The following is a 26980-nucleotide window of genomic DNA, read 5'->3' as shown; positions in this document are numbered from 1 at the left end:
GGAAGCTAAAGTATGATGTGGAATGAATTAACAAACCACAGTTTGAGTTATGCCAACAAACCAGAATCAGAAACCATGATGGGAAGTGTGTTTGCAGGAACATGATTGGTTACTGTGTCTGAATGAACTAACGATAGTTACAACCAGTGCTGCACCTTGGAATTAGTTGTGTGGCCTCACTCACACAACACACTAGTCCAATCTTAACTTAGCAAGACTGCCTGAACTTGTGGGCTCCCGGAGAGGAGTTCACAGGAGCTTTGCTTCTCCTCAGTCCTTTTACTGTTGTGCCATGCCATGCCTCACTGACCACTGGAACCGAGAACACCTTAGACTGTATTTACACTCACTCAGTGCCCGGCTCTTCGGACCCTCTTATTTTCCTAATTCAACTCTCAGATCACTTATGTGTCAAGCTCCCCAAAAAGGAAAGCAGATGTCTTGTCCTGTAAGCCAGAAAACCTTGAAGGAAAGAACCATACATCCATATAATGGTTCTGAAACTGGAGACCTTTGCAGCCACCATGGAATGCTACACTCTCACAAAACAGATCAATTCCCACCATCAAAGGGATCTATATGCCCTTGTGTGACTGCAGGAGCTGCAAGATGGAAAAGACCCTCCCAGGTCTGTGGCTATCCAGGGCTGGCTCTACTGGAACACTAAATGCCTGCTGGGTCCATGAAGAAACAGGGGTTGCGCCTTTGTCATGACTTCCTCCTGACTTGATATTTTGGGGTATATAAGACCATTTGGTGACTCTCTCAGTCCTTCTGGTGCCCCCATATGGAGTCTCCAGTGTAACAGTATGTGAAAACTGGTGACATCTGCTGCAGAGCCAAATACTCTACTGGAAAACCACAAGGGTTGTTACTACCTCTACCCATACCATCTGGAACATGGCAAGTGCCGATTGTAGAATTCATCATGTATAAAGGATTGCACCCTTAAATATGTCTGAAAATACATATTTAAAATACTCAGGGACTGCATATTTCAAGACGATGTCTGAAATTGCTCAGTGTTGGCCACAGGAAGCATTTATGTGATATGATCTAGTACAAAGTATGGAGGTCAAAAAGTGGTGTTCAGTGTTCAGAAATATTGTACCTTGTATAACTGCTGTTTATGCTAAGCTCAGTGGTCTCTAAATGCACAAGTTATTATCCAGAGTCCATGGGGAGGGGGAATCACGTTTATTAAATTCAGGTTTCATCATTTTTCTCCTATTTTTCTCCCTAGAACTTAAGTCTTGATCTCATCCACTTGACTGAGTTATTATTACAACAGAGGCAAATATTTCCTATCAAGCAACCACCGTGGTTGTCCAGCTTGCACGAGTGCACCTAGTTCCCAAAACAATAAGCTTGCCTACCGTTCTGGCATCCCAAAGAGACAGTGTCTTGTCTGCAGAGCTGGTGAGAAGGATGTTGGAGAAAGGAAGAAACTCAATGCTGTTTACTGAATCCTTATGGCCACGTAAGGTATATCTGCATCTCTCACTGTAAAAGAACACAGTGACATATCAACTACTGTTGCGGAATAACTTGGCAATGTTATCCAGAACCAAAGGTAACAATTAGTACAAGAGATCAACCAGCTATGACTTGGCATCCACAATATTCATGTGGGCAATACAAAGACCAGAGCTTGGAAAAGTTACTTTTTTTGAACTACAACTCCCATCAGCCCAATCCAGTGGCCATGCTGGCTGGGGCTGATGGGAGTTGTAGTTCAAAAAAAGTAACTTTTCCAAGCTCTGACAAAGACTATGTCCAATATTTATATCCTACCTTTCCATATAAATGATCAAGGCAGCTAACAAGGTTGCTAATTGTGCCTGTTACATTCAACTGAGAGAACTATGACCCATCAAGCACACTTTACCCTATGTAGATTGGGACTGTGAACACACTAGTCGCCAGAGCAAAACATTTACAATAGCCGCACCTGGAGGGGGAACAGGTTTATCTGCCGATCAGTTGCAAAATGTCTTTGAATTCAAAAAAAATGAAGCTATCCCACCACTTTTTACAGCAAAAAGAGGTGGGGGTTTGATTAGAATCATATGCCCCCATTTTCAGAAGAGAAAAGTGGAATCGCACTGGAACCAGCAGAACAGTGAGTGTATTTCTGCTCTAGGAGTGCGGGTTGGGGTGAGGATTTTATCCAGCAAAGATCACTGTCTTTGTGCTACAATTACTAGCACAGGAACAGTGACCTTTCACATTTTAATAGGGAGACACCCACATGGAGATAACTCTCCTCATGTATCTTTCTCTTGATTAAAATCTCTTTTTGGTAGATGGGAGGTGAGTTTAATGGAGAGATAGATGTGCGTGGGGAGTCTCTGTGTACTGCTTGGCAGGAAGGGTGTGTGTATCAGGATTTAAATAGGGAACTGGATGCACAGGGAGGACTCCCCACATGTCTATCCCTCCATGCCTGTAGGCATGAATGCATGTGTGCATCTATCTATCTATCTATCTATCTATCTATCTATCTATCTATCTATCTATCTATCTATCTATCTATCTATCTATCTATCTATCTATCTATCTATCTATCTATCTATCTATCTATCTATCTATCTATCTATCTGCATGCACACATCTGTGAATGTGAGGCCCACCACCAAATGTAGCCCTACAACTTTACAACTGAAAACTATCAGCCTTTCCACTGCTTCAGGCTGCACCTAGAAAACTAAAAATTTAAGAAGAGCCCTGTTGAATCTGACGAAGAGTTTGTCTAGTTCAGCATCCCATTTCCGACGGTGGCCAGTCAGATGTTTCCTAGAAGCTGACATTGCAAAGCACAGAGGCAGCAACTCCCCATTTCTTGTTCCCAAGCAAGTGGTATCCAGAGGTACACTCTTGTCCTTTGACCATCATTCATACACTTGTGGCCAATTCTGAAATGGAAGTTAACTTCTGTTTTGCAAGTCTGAAATACTGCTTATGTTTAACACATCCAGGTGCTTAGTTGAATTGAACAGGTTATTAGGTATTAAATGTCTAGTATTATAGGAGAATATTGGAATTCAGGCACCATGCTAATACAGTACAGTATAGTATGGCCTGTGAGAGCTCATTCTAATTAGGAAAAGAGATAATCTGGGCATCAGACAGGCTGCATGTTCACAGTATAAGAACAGTGGTTGGGTACATTAGTGCAAGGTGACCTGTATGATTCCTTCCAATTGGAGCATGCTACATTCAAAATTAATATACAAGTCTTTGATAAAATCTATATTTGTGCTGATAGTGTTTGAATTATCTGTATAGACAAAGATACAGGTAAAATAGTATGAAACATTCAGGACTGAACAAGAATCATACTTCTGACAGTAATGCAAAAATAGAGTGAAAGCACTAGAGACTGGTGATATATTCCTGTGGGGTAGAACAAGAACACATTGATTTATATCAGGCAGCCCCCAACAGAGAAATTGAAAGCTGCAACTTCAGGGAAAAAGACAACCCAAGAAGGGAATATATATTATGAGTAACTCAGATACGACGAGTGGAACTGCAGACAGACAGGCTGCAAGAACAGGCTTGTGAGAGATTAATTAGGTGTCAGAGCAGGGAGGCCCATTCAGAATCCCTTAGCAAGGTGAAAATGGACTAAAGTGATGGACCATGACAACTAAAGGAAGGAAGGAAATGATTTGTATGTTTCTATCAAGAACATAAACACTTGGGCCTATTTCAGTTCTCCCTCTCTTTGCCACTTCTATGTGTAGTGATGAGCAAACTCCCTTCACTCTCTCCAAATTTAATTTACCATTCTGTAATTCAGTGACTGATATTGTTCTGAACCTCTGACTGCTACATAAAACAAACTCATCTTCTTCCAGCTGAGACATAATTTAAATGAAAGTGAGCAGCCATGCTAAAAACAAACTGCTAAAAAGAAGGCAAAAGTCTTCTTGTTTTCTACAGATAAAATGTTAAGATTTGAAGTATTCCCCTGTCTCCCTGACCCTTTCCTCCTTCCATCGTTCCTCTTGGACAGGAGAACAAGTCTGTTGAGAATGGATACGATTCTGCTGCCAGCTGCGCATCTTTTTTAGAGTACGAAATCTTTTTCTGTTTCTGATCCACATACAATTTCTTGCCATTACCACTACTGTAAATGAGACAAAATCAGGTATTTGTGTTCATCGTGAGCCTTGATTGTCCTTTAATTAGCCTATCCAAATAAAGCAATGAATACAATGACTTTCTACAGTATGAATCACAAGAAAATTTCCTGTACAGGCTTATGGCAGTCGCTCTTGCGTACTTCAGAACAGATAGGGTTGCCATATTGTCTGGTTAGCTGGGTTTTACCCAGATTCTAGCCATGCTACCCGGTGCCCGCTTAGCCTATTACGTGGTCCAGATTCCCAGCTTTCATTTTTTTAAAAAAGCAAGTTTCTAGCCCTTGTGGATCCAGAGATACAAGGCAAATTGTGGAGGCAGTGTTCTGCCCATTTTGTGAGAAATCCATCTACTCCTGCCTTCCATTGTTCTTAGCCAATGAGGGACACCACAGCTGTCCTGGGAAAATCAAGAATTTTAGTCTGCCTGCCTGCTGCATGTGCAGAAACTTCACATAACTCACTTGATCACCACATGCAGCTCAGGCTGGTTGACTCAGCAAGGAGAAGCAGCCTTCTCAATTGCCTCTGTGTCTGAGGGTATGTGTCTTAAATGGTGAATGCAATGGGAGCGTCTGCCTGCCATCCTGGAGGATGGAATAAAGGAGTTTGAATCCACCACACACACTCTCCTCTGAACAAATACAATATATAAAAGCAAACCTCTCTGTAGAATAGGCTGAGGTATTAGTGTTTGCTTTTCTCAGCATTGTCCCTACCCGGTTAAATGGTGCTTACTTCCAAGTAAATTTGCCTCACTCACCTTGTTGCTCAGCAGAGTCTCTGTTCAACAATTAAGAAAAGGCTTAAAAGTATTTTAAATACATATCCTTCTCAAGATGACTGGGGGTACCTACCCACCAAAGATCACCCTATTTCATTTCCTCCTCTGGGAGGAAATGTGTGTGTATACACACTTAGGGTTGCCAGGTTGTCCCCCGGGGCTCTGGATTTTTGGGGTGCTCTCCGGGTGACTCACCTGAATCTCTGGACTCTCATCTTTCCTTTTTTTAATTAAGTTTCTAGGTGGTCTGGTACACAAGATATACACCAAAATGTCAGCTGACACCCCTCCAACTTCTGTTAAAGGAGCTCATAGCTGGCTCTTTTAACCCCACCTTTTCAGGTTTGTAGCCAATAAGTGAAGTAAGGGTTGTGGTTTGTTCACCTCCAGGCAGTACCTAGACCCCATTGAAAAGCCAGAAAACAGTTGGTTTTTCCTGCTTATCTGAAAATCTCATAAATTGTGTAAGTATATAGCTTTCACTCTTTTTCTCTCTTGTGTGCAGGAGTCAAACAAGTTTACATTTTCCTGGACTGTTCAAGAGGGCAGTGTTTTGAAAACCTTCCCAATATGATGCTTTAATCCAATACTCACTTTTCCGAGAGTAAAGCTGCAATGCTAATCCCACATACCTGGAGTAAACCCCAGTGAATTCAATATGACTTACTTTTGAGTAGACATGGTTAGGATTGTGCTGTAAATTAATGGGACTTTTGAGTAAACATAGCAAAGAATTGTATTTTTGTTGTAAAACTTTCTCTCCCCCTGCAATCCTATTTTTTAAAGCACTTAGGGCTTACATGGGTATCACTGTTTTTATTAAACAGGAAACTAATACTGATTTTATTTTTTTTAAAAAATGTTCTGCAATGACCAACTGGTTTTGACAATAAACTATTATATGTATTATATATATATACATATGTCTATGTATTTATACAGCTCTAGTGTATGTGTATATATGGAATCTTTCCAACAACCCTGTGAGGTAGGGTTGCCGACTGGAAACCAAGGCCGCTCACAATAAGAAATAAATCCATTTAAAATCCAATAACCATTAAAACAAATATAAACAGTTGTAAAACAGCCTAAAGTGGTAGGATTCTGAATTTTGGGTTCAGTGAATGAAGTTCCTTATCACTTGAGGTTGCAGTCATGTGCACGCTTCCCTGTTTGAGTAAGCTCCACTGAATATACTGGAACTTGCTTATGAGTAAACAAACATAGGATTGCACTATAAATATATTTACAGGTTGTGTAAATAAGAAACGTCTTTGACAGCCATGCTTATATAAGTATTTCTTCATACTATGTCCCAATAAGTATCTGATTTCACACAATGATTGTACATTATTATTTCCTCTACATTTTAAGTGTGCCTTTCTTCCTTGGGGTGGACATGGTTCCTGTCTGTTATTTTCATCCTGAGGGACAGATAGGCTGAGAGATGGTGAGTAGCCTATGGTCACCCAGAAAAATGTATAGCTCATTTCCATTTTCAAAATTAACTAAAATGATGCATATACAGGCAATGTTTATTAAGTAGATCCACACAATACATTTAATCAACATTCAACTCACATTTAAAGTGCATGACTTCCCCCAAAGAATCCTGGGAAGTGTAGTTTCCCCCTCACAGTTATAGTTCCCACCACCCTTAACAAATTACAGTTCCCATGACTCTGTGGTCGGATTCATGTCCTTTAAATGTGTGTTGAATGTGCTTTAAATGAATGGCATGGATCTGCCCTAGTATGCTGTGCATTCATTGAAAAATGAAATGGATTGCCTTCAAGTCGATTCCAACTTATGGCAACTCTATGAATAGGGTTTTCATGGTAAGTGGTATTCAGAGGGGATTTATCATTGCCCCCCTCTGAGGCTGAGAGGCAGTGACTGGCCCAAGGTTACCCAGTGAGCTTCATGGCTGTGTGGGGATTCAAACCCTGCTCTCCCAGGTCATAGTCCAACACCTTAACTACTACACTACACTGGCTCTCGTGCATTCATTAGTCAATTGAAAATAACAATTTTAAAAGATACGTTTTTCAACAGGGGAAGGGCTATAGCTCCATGGTAGGGCATATGCTTTGCATGGAAAGGTCCAGAATTCAATTTTTGGAAAAGGCTATTGCCTACAATCCTGGAGAGCCAATGCTAGGCCATGTCATCAGTTCTGAACTAGATGGTACCAAATAGCCAGTCTGTATAAGGCAGATTCCTTTGTTCCTAAAAGAGGAAAGAGACTAAAGGGCCACAGTGACTCCAAAATATATTTATGTATTTTCTTGCCAACATTTATATACTGCTTTATTATAAAAACCTGAAAGTGGTTTATAGAAGGAATTAAAACAATAAAATTATTGGCAAAAACATTTAAAGACAGATATTTAAAAACATTTAAAATAATAAAACCAATGATGAGTTAAAAACAGATAAAAACATAATAGCTTCTACATGCCAGAGTAGTTTGCCTATGCAAAAATGTTTTTAGCAGGTGCCAAAAAGAGTCCAATGATGGTACCTGCCTAATGTAAATAGGCAGGGAGTTCCAAAGCATAGGTACTGCCACATTAAAGGACTGATTTTTTACAAGAGCAGAACAAGTACTATGTGGAGCCCTTAACACAGAAAGCACACCTTGAACTTGGCCTGGTAGCAAATCAGCAACTAGTGCAGATTTGAGAGCAGAGTATTATGTGCTGACAGGGTCTCACTCATGTCAGCAATTGTGCCACACTGTTCTGCATTAACTGCAGTCCCTGGGTCAGGTTGTGCTGCATGGGGATTTCTGTGACCTTGGCTGACTGGCTGCCAGGATTTTTTTAGTTTTGGTTTTTGGTTAGGAATCCTGACTTGTTGTGTCTGCCTAGCTCATAGGAATCTTGTTGTGGTTGGTATAGTATTGCATTTAGGAAATCATCATCGTCTTTTCTTTTTCTTTTTGCATTTCATTTACCTTTAACCTTACTCCCATACATCCATAGAAGCCACAACAGTAGCTCCAGGTGGTCAGCTCAACCCCCTTAAATCCACTGATGATGCACCTTGTTGGCTGCATGACGGTTTGTTTCTTGCCCAATAGTGGTAAAAGAAAATTCATATATTGGGGAGCGTGGCTGCAATTGTTGTTGTTGCCTGTGGAGGTAGACCAAACAATGTGTGTTTTCTCTCTGTCAATTATTACTCGCTGGAATTGGGTTGGCTGTCAAAATGAGTGCCCACAGGGTAGACAGAAAAGGGTAGGGAATCTTCTTACTCTTACTCATTTCTCAGATCTCTTTCTTTTTTTTTTTTTTTTACAATAATTTTTATTCAAATTTTCATAAAACATAGAAAACAAAATCATAAAACATTCAAAGACAAAAAACAAAACAAAACAAAAATGATCAAACAAAAAAAAATAAAATGTTGACTTCCCATTTGTCACATATCAAATCAGTTATAGGTCTACAATATATAACAATCCTGTCTCTTAAATCATATTATAAAATCACTTTCCTCCAGTAGTTATCTTAATTAATCATCAAATCTCATAAACATTACTTTATTCTTTCCACAAAAAGTCAAAGAGAGGTTTCAATTCTTTAAGAAATATATCTATCAATTTTTCTCCAAATAAACATGTCAATTAATCCATCTCGTTAATAATTATAATAATCTTATTGTCATAATCATAGTCCAAATAAACATTTCGATTAATCCATCTCATCAGAATCTGTTAGGTCCAATAATTTCAATAGCCATTATTCCATTATCCCTATTAGTTCCATCTTCCATCTTCAATAGTCCTGTTAAATCCAGTAATTTCAGTGTCCAATCTTCCATTATCAGTATTCCATAATAATCTTGCTGTTGTAGCCATAGTCATATAATAAGAGTCTGATGGGAATTTCCTCTATCCCAAATATTTTCTTGCCATCCATTCTGAATAAGTTGCTGAAACATTGTTGTAAAGTCATATCTGTGTTCTTCTTTTTTAGAAAATGCACTGGCTCATCTCTTAAGAGTTTTTCCATTGTCACATGACTGCAGTTAATTCCATAGATTTTCTCTATATCAAGCTCCATCACATCATTCCAGTCCAGAAGATTATCCAAGCCATTGATAACTTTATGTCTAATATCTTCATTAATTTCTTCAGAGATAACGTTAAATTCCAAACAGTAGATTTTATTTCTAAAATCCATAAACTCCAGATCTTTTTCCAATTCCACATTTGTTCCAATCTCCAGGGCTTGTATCTTCCCTTTATTTTTTCTTTTCTCATCTCTGATCTCATTCTCCTCTCTCACAGGGTCCCCTATTTCTTTAAACTCCTGCGTCATTTTGCTCAGTTCAATTTTCAGCTCCTTACTACCCTGTCGCAGGGTTTGTTTCATTATCTCAATCTCATCCATTATTTTCTGAAACATAATTACTTCCAGATTCTCAGCCACTTTCTTGATTGCCATTTTTAAAACCACGAAAACAAAGCAAAACAAAAATAAAGAACCACTTCTTATTTCAGCAACAATTGGGTTAATATTCCAGGCTTGATGACATCACAGTATAAACAGAGCAACCTGCCTTATCTCTCTATGTTCAAGAATGCAAAATAAATTTAGTTCCCAGCATCAAAACAGTTAGTGGCGTCGTGAAGAAGCAGATTCGTCAAAATAAAATAGACCAAAAAGAAAATAGTCCCAGACAATATAATATTCCTCGGAATAGAAATCAGGAATAGAAATCCCTCTTCTGTTTATTATCTTTAGAATGCACTTCCAGGACAGCTTTTTGCGACAGAAACAGAGATAAGCTGTTAATTTCGTGAATAACAGAGAAGAGCTATATCTCACCCAGAAGTTGTCCAAAGCCGATCAATCTGACAAATCTCCTTTTGCTGCAACAATTTAAACCAAGTAAAAAAAATAATAGAAAGAAGGGTGCTTGCCTGTTAGTCCGTTCTCTCTTTGAAGAAAAGATAAACGTATCGCTTAAGCAGATAGAGCTTGTTAGAAAGTCCGTCCGGCATTGTTGGCTGGACCTTATCTCATAAATTAATGAAATCCAGTCCTCCCAACAGAAACAGGCGTTGAGGTTGATCTCTATGTTTCTCCCTGCCCGGGAGAAATTTCATCAGTCAAAAAAAAAAATGTTCTGACTGATTTATATCTGAATAAGCTTCTTTTGAGGCGGGAGCCCGTCCCAAAAGCAGGCACAAGCGAAGTCACCCTTCCCGGAAGTCTCTATTTCTCAGATCTCTTTCTGAAGTGAAGGGTCAAATCTGTAAAGCGGTTTGGGGAAGCCATGTTAAAAGATGGGTCAGGGCATTCCAGGCAGGGAGTTGCCAACCATGCTTGGATATGGATATGTTTACTGAGGATCCCTAGTCAAACTTTACCAACAGCAGAATCCAAACTATACTCAGACATAAGTCCTATTGAGTTCTATGGGGCTTAGGAAGTGTGTTTAGAATTGCAGCCTTCAGGGGCATCCATCTTAATCCTGAGTGCTCCCATCTAACATCTCCACAACACTAGGCTCCTTTCTTCCAACAATGGCCTTCTGGTGACTGGCATGGCCTGAGGGTACTTAAACCCTTCTTGCCAGAAGCAAGTAGGCTAGACTAAAGATACCCTACCCAGGCTCCGTCTTTGAGCTAAAATGTCTGTCTTAATTTCTAATCAGAGAGATGTTTTTGTTTGAATTGTATGCCCCAAGCAACTGTCATTGATGCTTAATGTATCATGCTTAATGACATCACTCAGGCCCACCCCCATGACATCACTAGGGCCCACCCCTGAAATCTGAGGGTTTGGGATGCTTCTGACCTGGCAACCCTAAGTACACACACACACACACACACGTGTGTGTGTGTGTGTACTGCTGGCCCAGCTTGCCAGGTCTCCTAGAATTCACTATATTAATAAAAAACAAAAAAAGATGCTAGCACTCAAGTCTCCATCAAGTTCCAGCCTGTATCACAGAAGGCTGTATTTCCCCTCTCCCTGATCTGGTTTGTGAGAATCAGTGTACTAAAGACACTTATGCTGTATGCGTGCACATGCCTGCCATCAATCAGGATGGTGGTAGGGGCATTAGCCCCTTAGAGAAGCCTCTGCTGCCATCTTTGTTGATGGCAGCTGCACATGCAGTGCTCGGGGCATTCACAGAAAGAGAGGAGAGATAGGTGGAGCGGGCAGGTGGCACAGGCCTGCAGGGGGGGCTGGGAGTTCTGTCTCTGTGATCTGAGGATTGCGGAAGGGGAGCGCTACTCCCACACCCTAAGGAGGGGCCCTCTGTGCCGCATGGGCCCTCAGCCAGGGCCTGACCTGGCTGCCCTTTGGCACTGGCCCTGGTTGGTATAGATAACCTCTTGGCCACAATATTGCTTTTAATTGATGCTTTATAGATTTTTGTTTTTACACTGGGTTTTTATGCTGCTGCATTGACTTGTTTTATGTTTGTTTCTATTTTGTGTTTTTATTATGTTTTTATATTGACTGTGTATTTTTATTATGTTTGTAAGGTGCCCTGAGCTCTATTTTTAACAGTGCAAGGGTAGGATATAAATCCTCTTCACAAATAAATATTCCTCAGTGTTGGAAACTAGAGTCTAGGCATTTAGGCTGAAAACGTAATTTTTTAAAACATCCTCACATCCACCCCCAGTTTTTGGTCATAATTACTAGGCACGAAAAACAACAGCAGCTGGACAATGCAACCATTAATATGCTTAATTTGCATAATTAGTGAAAATGCATAATATGCAAATTAGCCTGCACGGATTTGTGGAACTGGAATATGGCAACCCTAAGAACAGAAGAAGACTTTTGCAAGTGCCTTGTTCAGCTGCAGACATTTAGAAAGAGGTGACAAGAATACCTTCATGTACTTTAATGTGCCTCTTAGTGAGACATATTTTGTATGTAGTAAAATATTAGCTTGTGATTGAAAAAAATGTTGATTTGCTGTTATCTGTGGCCCTGAAATACAAATCTTGGAATTATTTACATTATAATTAGGATTCAGCAAAAGGGGAAGGGGGTTAGATTCTACTATGTGTGTCTGTGATATCTTTCACCATTTTGTTATTAGAATATAAATGAGACTTTTACTAATTATTGAAATGAAGGATTAGGGAGATAACGTTTTATGCTGTTTGAACATGTAACGTGATATGAAAGTATATTAATGTTTTGCCTGTGATGGAGATACACCTAAAATAAATAAATAAATAAAATGACACTAACAGACTGGTTTGTGTTCAATATATAAATTAAAGGCTGATTTGGAGAATTATTTAAAAGGGTTCTGCTAGACTACTTAAAATACTATGTAAATCTCAGAACACACTGGGTTGGATCCAGACTACTAGTTGCATTTAGGCCCCATTCAAATCAATATGAAAAGATAGTCACGACAAATCCCATTGTTTGAATAGGAACAAAGTGCAATCTACGCTATTTTTGCTGGGCTGAGGGCAGTTGGATATGGCGGACACCCGGCTGAGCAGGCTGGATCCTGGCTCAGCCAGGCTATGCTGGGCCACCCCTGCATCAGCCCCTTATCCCACCTCAGCTGCAGCAGAGCTGGGACCCAGCTGGCTCAGCCAGGGGTTCACTGGGGTTCAGCCAGGGGTTCAGCCCGGCAGAAGGGAAGCTGGCAGAAGCCCCCAAAAAGGGTCATTCCAGGGGCATGTCAGATGAGGGGCTGGGGGGGACTCAGGCCACATCCAACTCATCTTCGAAGTGCTCTTACAGGTCCCGATCCAGAAAAAAGTTATGTTGGGGAAAAGGTTGGTCTAAGAAAATAACTGCAATGCAAGTCAATAGAGAGCGCTTACTGACTGGCAGGGGTATTTGTGAGAGCCAGCTTTCACTTTCTAGGCCCCATATGCAGCTCCCAGCAGAGCTGGAATTCAGCCAGCCCAGATGCTTCCAAACAGCAATTGGATGCTGTGGACCTTCTCACCACCTCCTGTTGTGCAGGCTCCCCTTCTGCCAGCTTTCCCTAAGTTGGATTGCTCTGCTCAGCTGTACATTTTGCTTACTTTTGAGCTGACATGTATAGTATTCTGCTGTATGTCTGGATCCAACCTTTTGTGTTTAACAAGGGAGTCCTAAACAAAAACAGAACAAAACTAGCCAGCCATGCTCAGCTAGGATTCTTGAGAATTGTTTGTACAATAATGGACACAGAATATTCAGAGGAGTTTGATTTGACTTAATTATTGTTTATTGGAGTCTGGTATACCACAACATTACATTTATTATTATTGTTGTTGTTATTGTAGTTGCTGCTGCTGCTGTTGTTATTATTATTATAATTATTATTACCACCACCACTCTGTGTTAGTGAGGAATTCTGAACTTCACCTGTTTCTTCATATATTTAACCTCATGCATGTATTTGCTCAGCTGTCAGATGTAACAATGGAGAAAGGGATCGTGATCACATCCGCTGGCACCATCCTCTCAAAGTAACTGACTGTCTATATGATGAGTATACCACAACAAGCAGCCTAGTGTACATATGTTGCAAATGTACACCCTGAAAAATGCAGGGTAGAGGCTGGATGTGCAGAGGGGCAGATTAGAGATCATGATTGTCCACCATGTGCACATCTTACCCCTGACCAAACCTCTGCACAGAGCTTTTGATAATGCTCCTGCTACTGTTCATGTGGCCATATAAATTCAAGGCCAATACTACATTTCCTTATTTACATTTTAAAAATGTTCTCAGATATATCTTTACAATAACTATACATGAGCTACAGAGCAGTGGGGTATAGTGGATAGAGTGTTGAACTGGGAGGCCTGGGTTCAGATGCTTACTGAACCATGAAGCCTGTTGGGTGATCTCAGGTCAGTCACTCTCAGCCTAACCTCTGTGACAGGGTTGGTGCAAGAATAAAATGGAACACAAATGGGACTGATGAATAAATAAGATAATTACTGATACTTTACCAGATGCTCACTTATTCAAAGAATAAGTGACATTCAAAGAATGTCATTCAAAGAAGCTGAATGTTGGAAGATTCGGGACAGACAAAAGGAAGTACTTCTTTACTCAGCGCATAGTTAAACTATGGAATTTGCTCCCACAAGATGCAGTAATGGCCACCAGCTTGGATGGCTTTAAAAGAAGATTAGACAAATTCATGGAGGACAGGGCTATCAATGGCTACTAGCCATGATGGCTGTGCTCTGCCACCCTAGTCAGAGGCAGCATGCTTCTGAAAACCAGTTGCCGGAAGCCTCAGGAGGGGAGAGTGTTCTTGCACTTGGGTCCTGCTTGCGGGCTTCCCCCAGGCACCTGGTTGGCCACTGTGAGAACAGGATGCTGGACTAGATGGGCCACTGGCCTGATCCAGCAGGCTCTTCTTATGTTCTTATGTTCTTATGACCATTCTGATTTTTCAAAGTTGCACATCTTCAGCCATTTTCTGGCCACTTGTTCACAAACATTTTCAAAAGTGAGCCAAATATCTGTTTTCACATCTGTCAAATCTCTTCGCCCTCTGACTGAACACATGATAAACAAATGCAAGATGGACACAATATGAAGGGACCCTGTCTCAGCCAAAACTCTCAATTAGCTTAAAACACAGGTAGATTTTCTTTTCAAATCAAGCTGCCTGAAGCCCTTTGACATAGCAAGTATCAAAGCACAGACTTTGTCGAAGAGTGCTCATGTCTTTCTTGTCTATGAATAGATAGAAGGGCTTCATTTTCAAGGCTGTCATCATATGTAGGGAAGAACAACTTTTAAAAATATCTGTGTTCAAAGAGAATACCTATAGTGATAAAAAGGATAGAAATATATTAATTTTCAACTACACTTACATATTCACTTTCCTGTGCAGTATGGCCAGGTACATTTATCTGTTCTGTTCATATATCCCAGCATGGTTGGTATTAGGCCCCTCACAGATCAAAGGCAGACCTGAGCCCTATTTCACATTCTCTCACACATTATCACAAATTCTTGAGGGGGACAGTGGGGCCCCACACTCTCTGTCATGGCCCCCATGCCATCTTCTGTGTGTTGGAGAGGGAAGATCTGATGCAGGAAGGTTTGCTCTGTGTGTGTAGAGTCCACACAAGATTTAGGGTTGCATCCAATGCTAATCCTATTCAAAGTAGATCAATTAAAACTAAAAGACATGGCTAACTTAGGTCCATTAATTTCAGTAGGTCAATTCTAGGTAGCACTAGCATTGGATACAAACATTAGAATCCAGTTGGGATTTATCTGTGATAAAGGAAATTCCTATCAGACTCTTATTATATGACTATGACAGCAAGATTATTGGGTGCGTAAAGATGGAAGATGGAACCAATATGGATAATGGAAGAAGAGCGATTTGAAATTACTGGACTTAGTAGACTTGATAAGTTGGATTAATTGACATGTTTATCTAGAAAAAAAAATTGATGGACATATATCTCAAGGATTGGAAACTTCTCTTTGACTTTTTGTGGAAGAATAAAATGATATGATGTTAATGAGATTTGAAACCAATTAAGATAACCGCTGGAGGAAGGTGATTTTATAATCTATTAAGAGACAGGCTTGTTATATATTATAGATTTATAGCTGAACTATGACAAATCGGAAGTCAATATTTTTTTTGTGTGTGTGTGTTAGTTATTGATTTGTGTTTTTTCTTTTTGTATTGTTTTGGTTTTGAAAATTTGAATAAAAATTAATTGAAAAAAAAAGAAAAAAAAGAATCCAGTTGGGAACTTACACATCTAAAGAGAAAAGCAGACAATGCATTTCCAAGCCTGCTTCAACTGGCCTACCTTCCCCACCATCCCAGCAGAAACATCTACCATCAACTCTCCTGTGGGAAGAATCCTAAGAATGCTGATATTTATTATAGATTTTTAAAAATGTAGCATAATAATACTTGCAAGCTGCGTTGGAAGAATTTGTGTCCTGAAAGGCAGGATATAAATAGCTACAATAAATAAATAAATTATACTAATGGGTCAAACTAAGCTATTAAAATGGAAGCTCATTTAACAATTCTTTAAAGATCAACCTTGATTAATTTATTTTTTCTGTCAATCTTAGATCTTCACATGGTGTATGAGATGTTAAATTTATTTATTTATTTATTTATTTTATTTATATACCGCCCTAAGCCAAAAAGGCTCTCTGGGCGGTGTACATAAGAGATAAAACAAGGACAATATATAAATACAATAAGTATAACAAAATCAAAGATCAAAACAAACAATAACAAAGAATCAACAATGTCAAAATACAACAATAATGAAAATACTGATAAAATACACTATAAAATACAATTTAAAATACACTTTAAAATGCCTGGGAGTATAAAAAGGTTTTCAACTGGCGCCGAAAGGATAGCAGCGTCGGCGCCAGGCGTACCTCATCGGGGAGACTATTCCACAGCAAATTGATCTTTGCCAGACTACAAAAAGAAGTCATGCATACATTGGGGATGACCTCTCATCCCTTCCCTTTCTTGAACTTTTCAATCAATGGCAGTAAATAGCGACATCTCAAAAACTCACAAGTATCTTCTTTGGGAAAAGGACATGTAATGCTTGGAAACAACATGTATCAAACACTATTTCCCTTGGAACAGGAGTTTCCAAAGTGTTGTCCGTGGATAGTGGTCCACAAGTTTCATTCAGGTAGCCCATGGTGTGTCTGTGAACTTGTGGTTAAAGTTGGGACATCCATCACATTAAATATTCATATTGATTTTTAATTGCATTTTATTTATTTTTTATTTATTGTATTTTAGTGTATTACAATTTGAATTCTTTGCAATTCAAACAGAAATACAATAAAATACACTATATAAAAAAATAAAATAAGCAATACAAAACAATTAAAACTCATTCAGCATCTAGCCCAGCGCATTACAATTGCTACAACAGGCAGAAAAATCATTAAATGGTCTGCCAAGAACCTCAGCAATTTTCAGATAGTCCATGAGAAAAAGGTTTGGGAACCACTGACTGACCAGTTAGAATGCTTCAGCATTCAGTCTAAATGAATAAGCCTCTGAATAAGCCTCTTCTACAGTTTTTGGAAAAGGGATGTTGATACAGAAACATAAGAAGAGCCCGCTGGATCAGGCCAATGACCCACCTATTCCAGCATCTTGTTCTCACAATGGCCAATGAGGTGCCTATGGGAAGCCCATAAGCAGAATCTGAACTGAATAGCATTCTCCCCAGTTTCCAGCAACTGATTTTCAGAAACATACTCCCGGGGTGGGGTGGGGGTGGAGGATCCAATACCATTTAGAAAGAGGAGGGGGAGGGGAGGAGGACAGGGGATTGTATGAGTGGGCCGAACCGGGCAGAGGGAAAGCTGCCTTTCTTTCCAATGAAAACATTGATAATAATATCGTTATTTTCTGGGAGGGGGAAAATTGGAAAGGTAAAAGTTGCCTGGCCCTGATAATGGACTGGATGAGAGCTAACAAACTGAGGCTCAATCCAGACAAGACTGAGATGCTGCTGGTGCGTGGTTTCTCTGATCAGGTGGTGGACATACACCCTGTCCTGGACGGGGTTACACTCCCCCTAAAGGAACGGGTTCGTAGTCTGGGAGTCTTTTTAGATCCTTCCCTGTCACTTGAGGCTCAAGTAGCCTCGGTGGCACGGAATGCATTCTACCAACTTCGGTTGGTAGCCCAGCTACGTCCCTACCTGAGCAGGGAGGACCTCACATCAGTTGTACATGCTCTGGTAACCTCGCGATTGGATTACTGCAATGCGCTCTACGTAGGGCTGCCTCTGAAGACAGTTCGGAAGCTACAGCTCGTGCAAAACGCGGCGGCCAGACTGATAACGTGGACCAAGTGGTCCGAACACATAACACCTGTTCTGGCTCGCTTGCACTGGCTTCCAATATGCTTCCGGGCCAGATTCAAAGTGCTAGTTTTAACCTATAAAGCCTTATATGGCGCAGGACCACAATACCTGCTGGAACGCCTCTCCCGATATGAACCTGCCCATACACTACGTTCTACATCGAAGGCCCTCCTCCGACTTTCAACTCATAGAGAAGCTCGGAGGGTGGTAACAAGAACTAGGGCCTTCTCAGTGGTGGCCCCCGAACTGTGGAACAGTCTCCCTGATGAGGTGCGCTTGGCGCCGACGTTACTATCTTTTCGGCGCCAAGTCAAAACCTTCCTCTTTTCCGAGGCATTTTAATCTAACTTAATCTAGTTTTAACATGTGCTGTAACTGTTTTTAGTTTTCTTACTCTCCTATATTGTTGTTGTATTTTATTATGGGATTTTATTGTATATATTTGTATTTCTTTGTTGTACACCACCCTGAGAGCTATGCTAGTGGTGCGGTATAAAATGTAACAAATAAAATAAATAAATAAATAAATAAAAGTGAAGGACAGCAGAAAAATAATTAACTCAAAATGGAACTGCCTGCTAGTTTGACAGATTGCAGTTGAACAGGAACCAACAAGTGGATTCCATACCTAGCGCTGTGCGAACAAGTAATTTGTCCTGAATCTTCCACCATTTAGCTTCATTGGATGCCTCTGAGTTCTAGTTTTATGAGAAACACCTTTTCTCTATCCACATTCTCCATGCCATAATTTTACACACTTCTATCATATCTCTTACTCATCTTTTCTCTAAACTAAAAAGCCTCAAATGCTTCAACCTTTCCTCATTGGGGAGTTACTCCAACCCCTTGATTATTCTGGTTGCCCTTTTACAAAGCTTTTCTAACTCTACAATATCTTCTTTGAAGTGAGGTGACCAGAGCTGTACACAATATTCGAAATGCAGTTGCAACATAGATTTGTATAATGGCATTATGATATCAGCAGTTTTATTTTCAATACCTTTCCTAATGATACCTAGAAAAAGACCTAATGTCTTTTTCACACCTGTCGAAAACTGGGCCAATAACATCATCAGGTTCTGCACAATGACCCCAAGGTCTCATTCCTGGTTGCTCACTGCCAGTTGGGACCCCAGGAGCATATATGCGTAGTTACATTTTTTGTCATAACACTTTACATTTGTTTACACTGAATTGCATTTGCCATTTTACCACCCATTCACTCAGTTGGAGATGTCATTTTGGAGTCTTTGCAATCCTTTTTTAAAAAAATGACTGTGAACAATTTAGTATCATCAGCAAACTTGGCCACCTTATTACTCATCCCCAATTCTAGACTGTTTATGAGCAGGTCAGTCCTTTGTGGACCCCAGTTTCTACATCTCTCCATTACTGTCCATTTATTTCTATTCTCTGCTTCCTGTTTCCTAGCCAATTCCTGATCCAAAGAGGAACTCTCCTGTTATTCCATGATGGCTATGCTTACTCAAGTGTTTTTGGAGTGATACTTGTCAAAAGTTTGGAAAGTCCAAGTATACTATGTCAACCGGATCACCTCTAACTACCACCTGACTGCAGGGAGGGAGTGCTCATCCTAAACCGGTGCCTGGAGGCTGTGAAGGGCTGGATGTGGGCTAACAAACTGAAACTTAATCCAGACAAGACGGAAGTACTGCTGATCAAGGGAAAAACTGCACCAGGGACGGGGTTGCAACCTGTTCTGGATGGGGTTGCGCTTCCCTTGAAGGAGCAGGTCCGCAGTTTGGGAGTCCTCCTGGAGCCTGCCCTGCTGCTTGAATATCAGGTGGCTGCAGTAGCCAGGAGTGCTTTTGGCCAACTCAAACTGGTCTACCAGCTGCATCCGTTCCTGGAGGCAGTTGACTTGGCCACAGTGACACATGCTTTGGTGACATTGAGGCTTGATTACTGTAACACGCTCTATGTGGGGCTGCCTTTGAAAACGGTTCAGAAATTACAGTTGGTTCAAAATGCAGCAGCCAGAATGTTAACTGGAGCATGGTGCAGGGAGCATATCACCCCTGTGCTTTATCGACTCCACTGGCTTCCAATTTGCTTCTGGGCCCAATTCAAAGTGCTGGTTCTGATCTTTAAAGCCCTAAACAGCCTTGGACCAATGTACCTGAGGGACCGCTTACACCCATATGTACCTGCCCGGGATTTAAGATCATCTTCCTCTGGTCTCCTCTGTGTGCCTGGAGTGAAAGACATTACAGGCACACGGGAGAGAGCATTTTCAGCTGTGGCCCCCCAAATTTGGAACACCCTACCCCAAGAAGTCCACTCTGCTCCCTTCCTGATGGTTTTCCGGAGACTTCTGAAAACAATCTTGTTCCGGAGAGCCTTTGGGAGGGACTGAAGGTACAGCGTGACCTGATTTTATGATTTTATGCCCTCTACGTTATTAGAAATGCTTCTAAGACAGCACAAGGCTCACAAGGCTTAGCTGGAGGACGTATCTTGGCTATTATTTTATTATGCTTAGGTTGCATAGACTGAAGGTCAAGGATACAGGAACTGGGAGTAAGAACCGGGAAGCTGACCATGAGAAACCAGATGTCTGTAAAAGGCTAAGATAGGAAAGTACCCAAAATAACTGATTAGCAATATCCTTTGATGCTGTAATGCTTTAATGATCATGTTTATGACACAACAGCTTGATTATGTATGAGATACGTAGTAGCCTATAAATGTAATGGCTGTCACCTCAATGGGGAGCTCACTTGATTGTGTTCTCCCTTTGCAAAGGTTTTCAATAAAGGCAAGTTTTTGCTATCTTGGTCTCGTCTCTAATTCCTGATCTGCAACACAGAGAATTGGAGTCTAGAGTGGCAGGCCTAAAAAGCATAAGGCCTGGCCCTTTTGTAACATGTTTAATAGCATTATGGTCTCGGTCAGTTCAACAACACTTACATTTCACACAAGGTCCTGGGTGCCACTTAAGATTAAGTCCAGGGTCGCTGCCCCTCTGGTCAGTTCCATAACCAACTGTTCTAGGGCACAGTAATTTAGGGTATTTAGAAGTTTTACCTCTTTTTTGTGACTGTACACACATATGTAGCTAGTCTATGTGAAGGTAGTTGAAGTCACCCATTACTACAAGATTCCCTCTTATGGATACTTCCTTGATTTCATTCTTCATCTCAAGATCTCCCTGACCATTTTGATCAAGGGGACAATAGCATGTCCCCAGTGCTAAATATCTCTTGGGGCCTGGTATCGCCACCCACAACAATTCTGGTCTGCCCCTTTTTTAGCTTGCTGGTTCAATGTCCTCCTTGACATACAGAGTGACACTACCTCCAGTATGTCCTTCAATGCGGTTCCTATAGTTTATATGCAAAGATAACAGTATCCCACTGGTTCTCTCATTCTCTCAATTCCACCAGATTTATGTTATGGCCACTATATCAATGCTGTCCTCTAAGACCAAGCACTTGAGACCTCCCATCTAGGTTTGGAAGCTTCTAGCATTAATGTATAAACACTACAGCGACTCTCTTCAAGTGTCATTGGCATGTGTGGCTTAGCCTATTTTGCTTTGGCCTCTCTGAATTGCTATCCTGTGCCAAGAATGCCAAGTTCTACACCTCTCTCATTTCAATTTTCATCATTTTTTCACCTTCATCCTTTCCCCCCTAGGACAGCAATTCAGAAATTCAGAGAGGCCAAAGCCAGCTGGTACAGCACAGTAGGGAGGAGAGCCTGGCTGGGAGTCCAGAGTCTGTGAGATCAAATCCCCGCTTGTGTCTCCTGGGTGTCAAGGGCCAGCTAAAGATCACCCCACAGTGAGTGGCTCAGGGGTTACGTGCCCTGCCACCTGTGCAGCCGTGGGCAAGCTGCAGAGTCCGAAGGAGCCCAGTTGCCCCCCCAGATGGCAGTTGCGGACAAGGAAGGGGCTGGCTTGTGCAGCTGTGGCAAGCTAAGCAGGCCCTAGCCCGCTGGGGAGGACTAGCCTCAGAGGGAGGCAATGGTTAACCACCTCTGAATACCACTTACCATGAAATCCCTATTCATAGGGTAGCCATAAGTCAGGATCGACTTGAAGGCACTCCATTTCCACTTTTTCCAGGGCAGGAATTTGTTCCAAAGAGGACCCTCCACAGCTCCTATTGGCTTTCCCCCACACAATCAGTTTAAAAGCTGCTCTGCCACCTTTTTTTTTTAAAGTGCCAACATTTTGGTTCCATCCTAGTTCAAGTGCCTCCTGTCCCTTTTGTACAGCCCCACCTTGCCCCAAAATGTTCCCCAGCGCCTAACAAATCCAAATCCCTCCTCTTGACACCTTTGTCTCATCCACGCATTGACACTACAAAGCTGTGCCTGTCCAGCTGGCATGGAACCGGTAGCATTTCAGAAAAAGCTAATATGGAGGGTCTGGCTTTTAGCATTCTATTTAGCAATCTACATTTTGCTTCCAGGACCTCACAACTACATTTCCTCATGTCATTGGTGTCAATGTGCACCATAGCTACTGATTCCTCCCCAGCATTATCTATCAGGCTACCTAGAGATGATGGGCAACCTGTAACCTTTGCACCAGGCAGACAATAAACCCTGCGATCTGTACACCCATTACACACTCAACTATCTATGTTCCTAATGATAGAATCAACCACTACCAGGATCCCTCCACTCCTCAGAGAGGTATCCTTAACATAAGAGGATAGGTCCTTGTCCCCCAAGAATGGATCCCTTCTAAGGAATCATTTCCCTCTTCCTCAAAGGAAACACTGAGAAGTGGGTTACTTTAGAGGTTACATATCAGTTTTTATTACTGACTAATTTGTAATTTTTAAATTTAACATGCTGCCTTTGTGACAAATCAGTGGCCTGATTCAACCTAATGTTAAACCTCAGTTTAGTGTTATGTGGAAAGCCTCCGGCTCATGATCTTCTGCCTCACCTCTCCTCCTGCACTGCTTTTGCTTCTGTTTTCAACTAACCATTGTTTCTTATTATGTCTAAATCAAGACAACCTGTGGTTAGTGTTAACATTGGTTTTTTCGAACAAGTCTACTTCAAACTGTGGTTAATGATAATGAATACAGTTGACACTAACCAGAGTTCCTGGTTTGGACATAACGAGAAACTGTCTTCTCACAACCATTTCTGAGGTCCAAAGACTAAAGGCAATAATAGCACGTGAGCCCAAGGCATATATATATAACTCTAAACTATGGTCAAGCATTATGTTGGGGTTTTTTTGCAGGGGGGGAGGTGTTCATGGATGTGCTCACATAATATGCTCAGTCCTAAAGAGGTTCAAAAGAACAAAAGAGGTTCAGTCTCTTCCCAAACTTGAAGAGAATGACTGAAGAACAAGCCCAAATTGTGGGATCTGCAAGGACATGGATATGCCTACTACTTTAAGCGGACATATACTAAGGGGGAAAGATGCCTGTCTTTTCCAGAAACATTTTCTGAACCTACAGTTGGCTACTGCAGTGTCAAACTGGGAATGCAAATGGAAGCAGGTGCCATATATTGTCTCTGAAGATAGAACAGATTTGAAATTTAACTAAGGACAAACAACTAAATCATTTTTAAACTGTGCTGTCCTCATTTGTACATTTTTTTTGCTCAGCAGTTTAGCAGGACAAGAATTAACTATGCCTCACTGTCAGAGGACAGTAGAGTTACCATGAATTACCACAGCAGCTGCGATCAGCAATGAGCTGCACTTTTCCCCCTGCAACTCTACTACAAGGTATAACTAGAAATTATCCCTCTTTGTTTGTTAGAAGTGCTGGGAGACAATTCGACTTGGGTGGGTTTGCGTGGGCATAAAATAAATAGAGGACACTCCATGCTTCCTAGACTGTCTTTCTGACCTAACCTGTGTTGAACTTTCCTTCAGGAGTAAACTGATACTCTTTGGGCTGCTGACCTCATCTTCCTGCTTCCTCCTGCTTCTTTGTCTGACCTTTATTTTATTTTATTTTATTTTATTTATATACCGCCCTAAGCCCAAGGGCTCTCTGGGCGGTGTACATAAAATAAAGCAATCAGGAATATATAAATACAATAAAACAATAGAATCAAACCAACAAAGGTAAACAAAAATAATCAAACAGTAGCAAAATACAACAATACATATAATAATACACATTAAAATGCCTGGGAATATAAAAAGGTTTTCACCTGGCACCAAAAAGATAGCAGCGTCGGCGCCAGGCACAACTCATCGGGGAGACCATTCCATAGTTCGGGAGCCACAACCGAAAAGGCCCTATTTCTAATCACCACCCTCCGAGCTTCTCGATGGGATGGTACTCGGAGGAGGGCCTTAGATGTTGAGCGCAGTGTACGGGTAGTTTCATATTGGGAGAGGCGCTCCACCAGGTATTGCGGTCCCATGCCGTGTAAGGCTTTATAGGTCAAAACCAGCACTTTGAATTTAGCCCGGAAACAAATAGGAAGCCAGTGCAGACGAGCCAGAACGGGTGTAATATGAGCGGACCTTCTTGTCCGCGTCAACAATCTGGCCGCTGCATTCTGGACTAACTGTAGTTTCCGAACTGTCTTCAAGGGCAGCCCAACGTAGAGCGCATTGCAGTAGTCCAATCTAGAAGTTACCAGAGCATGAACGACTGAGGCGAGGTCGTCACTGTCCAGATAGGGACGTAGCTGGGCTACCAATCGGAGATGGTAGAAAGCATTCCCTGCCACTGAGGCTACCTGAGCCTCAAGAGACAAGGAAGAGTCGATAAGAACTCCCAAGATACGAACCTGTTCTTTCAAGGGGAGTGTAACCCCGTCCAGAACAGGGTGAACATCCACCATCTGGGCAGAGAAGGCACTCACTAACAGCGTCTCGGTCTTGTCTGGATTAAGCTTCAGTCTGTTAGCTCCCATCCAATCCATTATCGCGGCCAGGCAACGGTTTAGTACGTTAACAGCCTCACCTGAGGAAGATGAAAAGGAGAAATAGAGTTGCGTGTCATCAGCGTACTGGTGACAACGCACTCCAAAACTCCTGATGACTGCACCCAGCGGCTTCATATAGATGTTGAAAAGCATGGGGGACCTTGGGAGAGAAGACATATTACCTTTGCCTCTCTCTTTCCAGCAGCAGGGATCAAAGAACAATTAGGGCTCTGTGCATCTCCAATTTAGTAAGCTAGAGCTAGGAACTCTTCTATCAAGCTTGTACTTCCTGTAATAAACTAAGCTTTCTTATTTTCCTAAGTCTAGAGTTTCCGTGTGATTATATCCAGGAAAAAAGGTGTGCTACTTCAGATAAGATTCATACACAGCTCACCTACTGTGCTGTTTGCTGTTCTGCCAACATTGTTCTTCTTCACAGCCACATATTTCATTCATGAACATTCCTTTCTTGTTTAATAATAATAATAATAATAATAATAATAATAATAATAATAATCCTTTATGGAATGTTTTTGAGAGGCTAAACCTCTTCATTTACATTATTCTGTTGCAATCCTTAAAATAGTATTAAATTCTAACGAGAGACTGAGGCTGAGAATAGTGGCTTGCCTGTAGTGACCTAGTGACCTAATGGTAGAGGTAAAATGCAAATCAGCAACTTCCAGATTGATAATTTTGTCTCTAAATTACTAAACTATATCAGTTTAGCAGCTCATATGCATGGATATATTCAAATTTGTTTTCCCTTTAATTCAACCATTTTTATGCTACAACATTGTTTCTCTGCAACATTTATATCCCAGAACAACCTGCTAAAGCTCAGGATAGTCATATATTACATCCAGTCATCTTAGCCAAAAATATTTTTATTGTGGTTTATTAGGTTGAAAATTATAATAAAGTAAAGGGTTTCATTTTCTGGGTTTCTGTTTAAGCAAAGAACATCACAAAATGTCTTACTCACTCTCTTTTATTCTACTCCAATATTTATTCTACTTCCTTTCTAAACTGCTTTATTTTTTTATGTATAAAATGAGTATTTTTGCTTCCGAATGCCAGATAGAAAACATCACATGAATAATGTGAGTTGGTATTTGCACCAAAATAAAACCCATACCATTTATTCACATCTATCTGGAAAGATCTTGATTAAACAGGAAAGTCCTGCAGCATATATTGAATTGGCAGCCCAATTTGATCAGGTTAATCCAATAATTTACCTTTTATTTCAATTTGCCATCCAAACATAGTTCAATCTTTTCAACTGATGAATGTGTTGTTAAGATAGCTGTCTACTTTAGGCCTGCTGACTTCAGCAGGAAGTGTCTAATAGTGTTTCAAAATTAGTGACAGGCACCCTAGCTAGCCCTTCTCTGAGCACTATTTTTGAGGCATGGAAGAGATAAACTTTCCACACAAACAGAGCAATCCAATTGAGGGGAAGCTGGTGTAACTTGAGCTGGAGCGAGAGAAAGTGGAAAGTTCTGCTGCATCCAGTAGCCATTTAGCAGCCTCTGAGTTGGTTGAATACTGGTTCATCCAGAGCTACACCCATGGTCCAGGAAGTAAAAGCCTGCTTTCTAAATACCCTTATCAGGGAGTAAGCCCATTAACTTTTATTGAAATTATTTTCTTAGACCGACCTTTTTCCTGGTGTAACTTTTGCCTGGATTGGGACCTGCAGGAGCACTCCAAACATGAGTTGGGTGTGGCCTAAATCCCCTCCCCTCAGACCCGCCCCTGACCCACCCCTTTTACAGGCGTTATGCTACCTCCACTTGTGCCAGTCGTGTCTGAGCCAGCTGGGTCCTGGCTCAGCCGGGCTGGCCTGCCTGAGCCCTGGCTAAGCTGGGCTGAGGGATTTATGTCACGTAGCCCAGCTCAGCTGGATTTCTGCTGCATCCAACTCCCTTCATCTCAGCATAAATGCAAGTTGGATTGCACCCTAAATAGCAGAGCCAACAGCAAATTTTAAAATTATTTTAATGTATGCTTTTACATGCACCAAAGGAACACTGAGACATCATCCCAACAAAGATCCCACAATGTTTCTCTTAATGGATACAATAACACATTAATTCCAGCTGAGCCAGAAGCAATGTGGAAACTGTGTAATTTAGATGCAAAACAATTCATGTGAAGGCATGTCATACATTACACTTATTTGATTATTTAGGAACATTTGTAACCGACTCTTCATCTCAGTGGATCCCAGGGCAGGATACAAGACACAGATCCCATAAATTACATAAAAACAACCATATATCATAGCAGTTAATACTACA

The 26980-nt window shown here is 41.1% G+C and overlaps 1 protein-coding gene across 2 annotated transcripts in view; it reads right to left on the bottom strand.

The window, feature by feature from the left end:
• The window catches only part of SPAG16 (sperm associated antigen 16), a 761887-nt gene that overhangs the window by 315214 nt on the left and 419693 nt on the right, over positions 1–26980 (bottom strand). For both annotated transcript variants that reach the window (XM_061607700.1, XM_061607701.1), the window contains exon 13: positions 1377–1503. In XM_061607700.1, the coding sequence (XP_061463684.1) occupies positions 1377–1503 (127 nt within the window). The remainder of the gene's footprint in view (positions 1–1376; positions 1504–26980) is intronic.

This window comes from Rhineura floridana, chromosome 2, assembly GCF_030035675.1.
Source record: "Rhineura floridana isolate rRhiFlo1 chromosome 2, rRhiFlo1.hap2, whole genome shotgun sequence".
NCBI classification, from domain to species: domain Eukaryota; kingdom Metazoa; phylum Chordata; class Lepidosauria; order Squamata; family Rhineuridae; genus Rhineura; species Rhineura floridana.
Note: the sequence above shows the minus strand (reverse complement) of the source record. Positions and strands in the feature narration are given on the sequence as shown.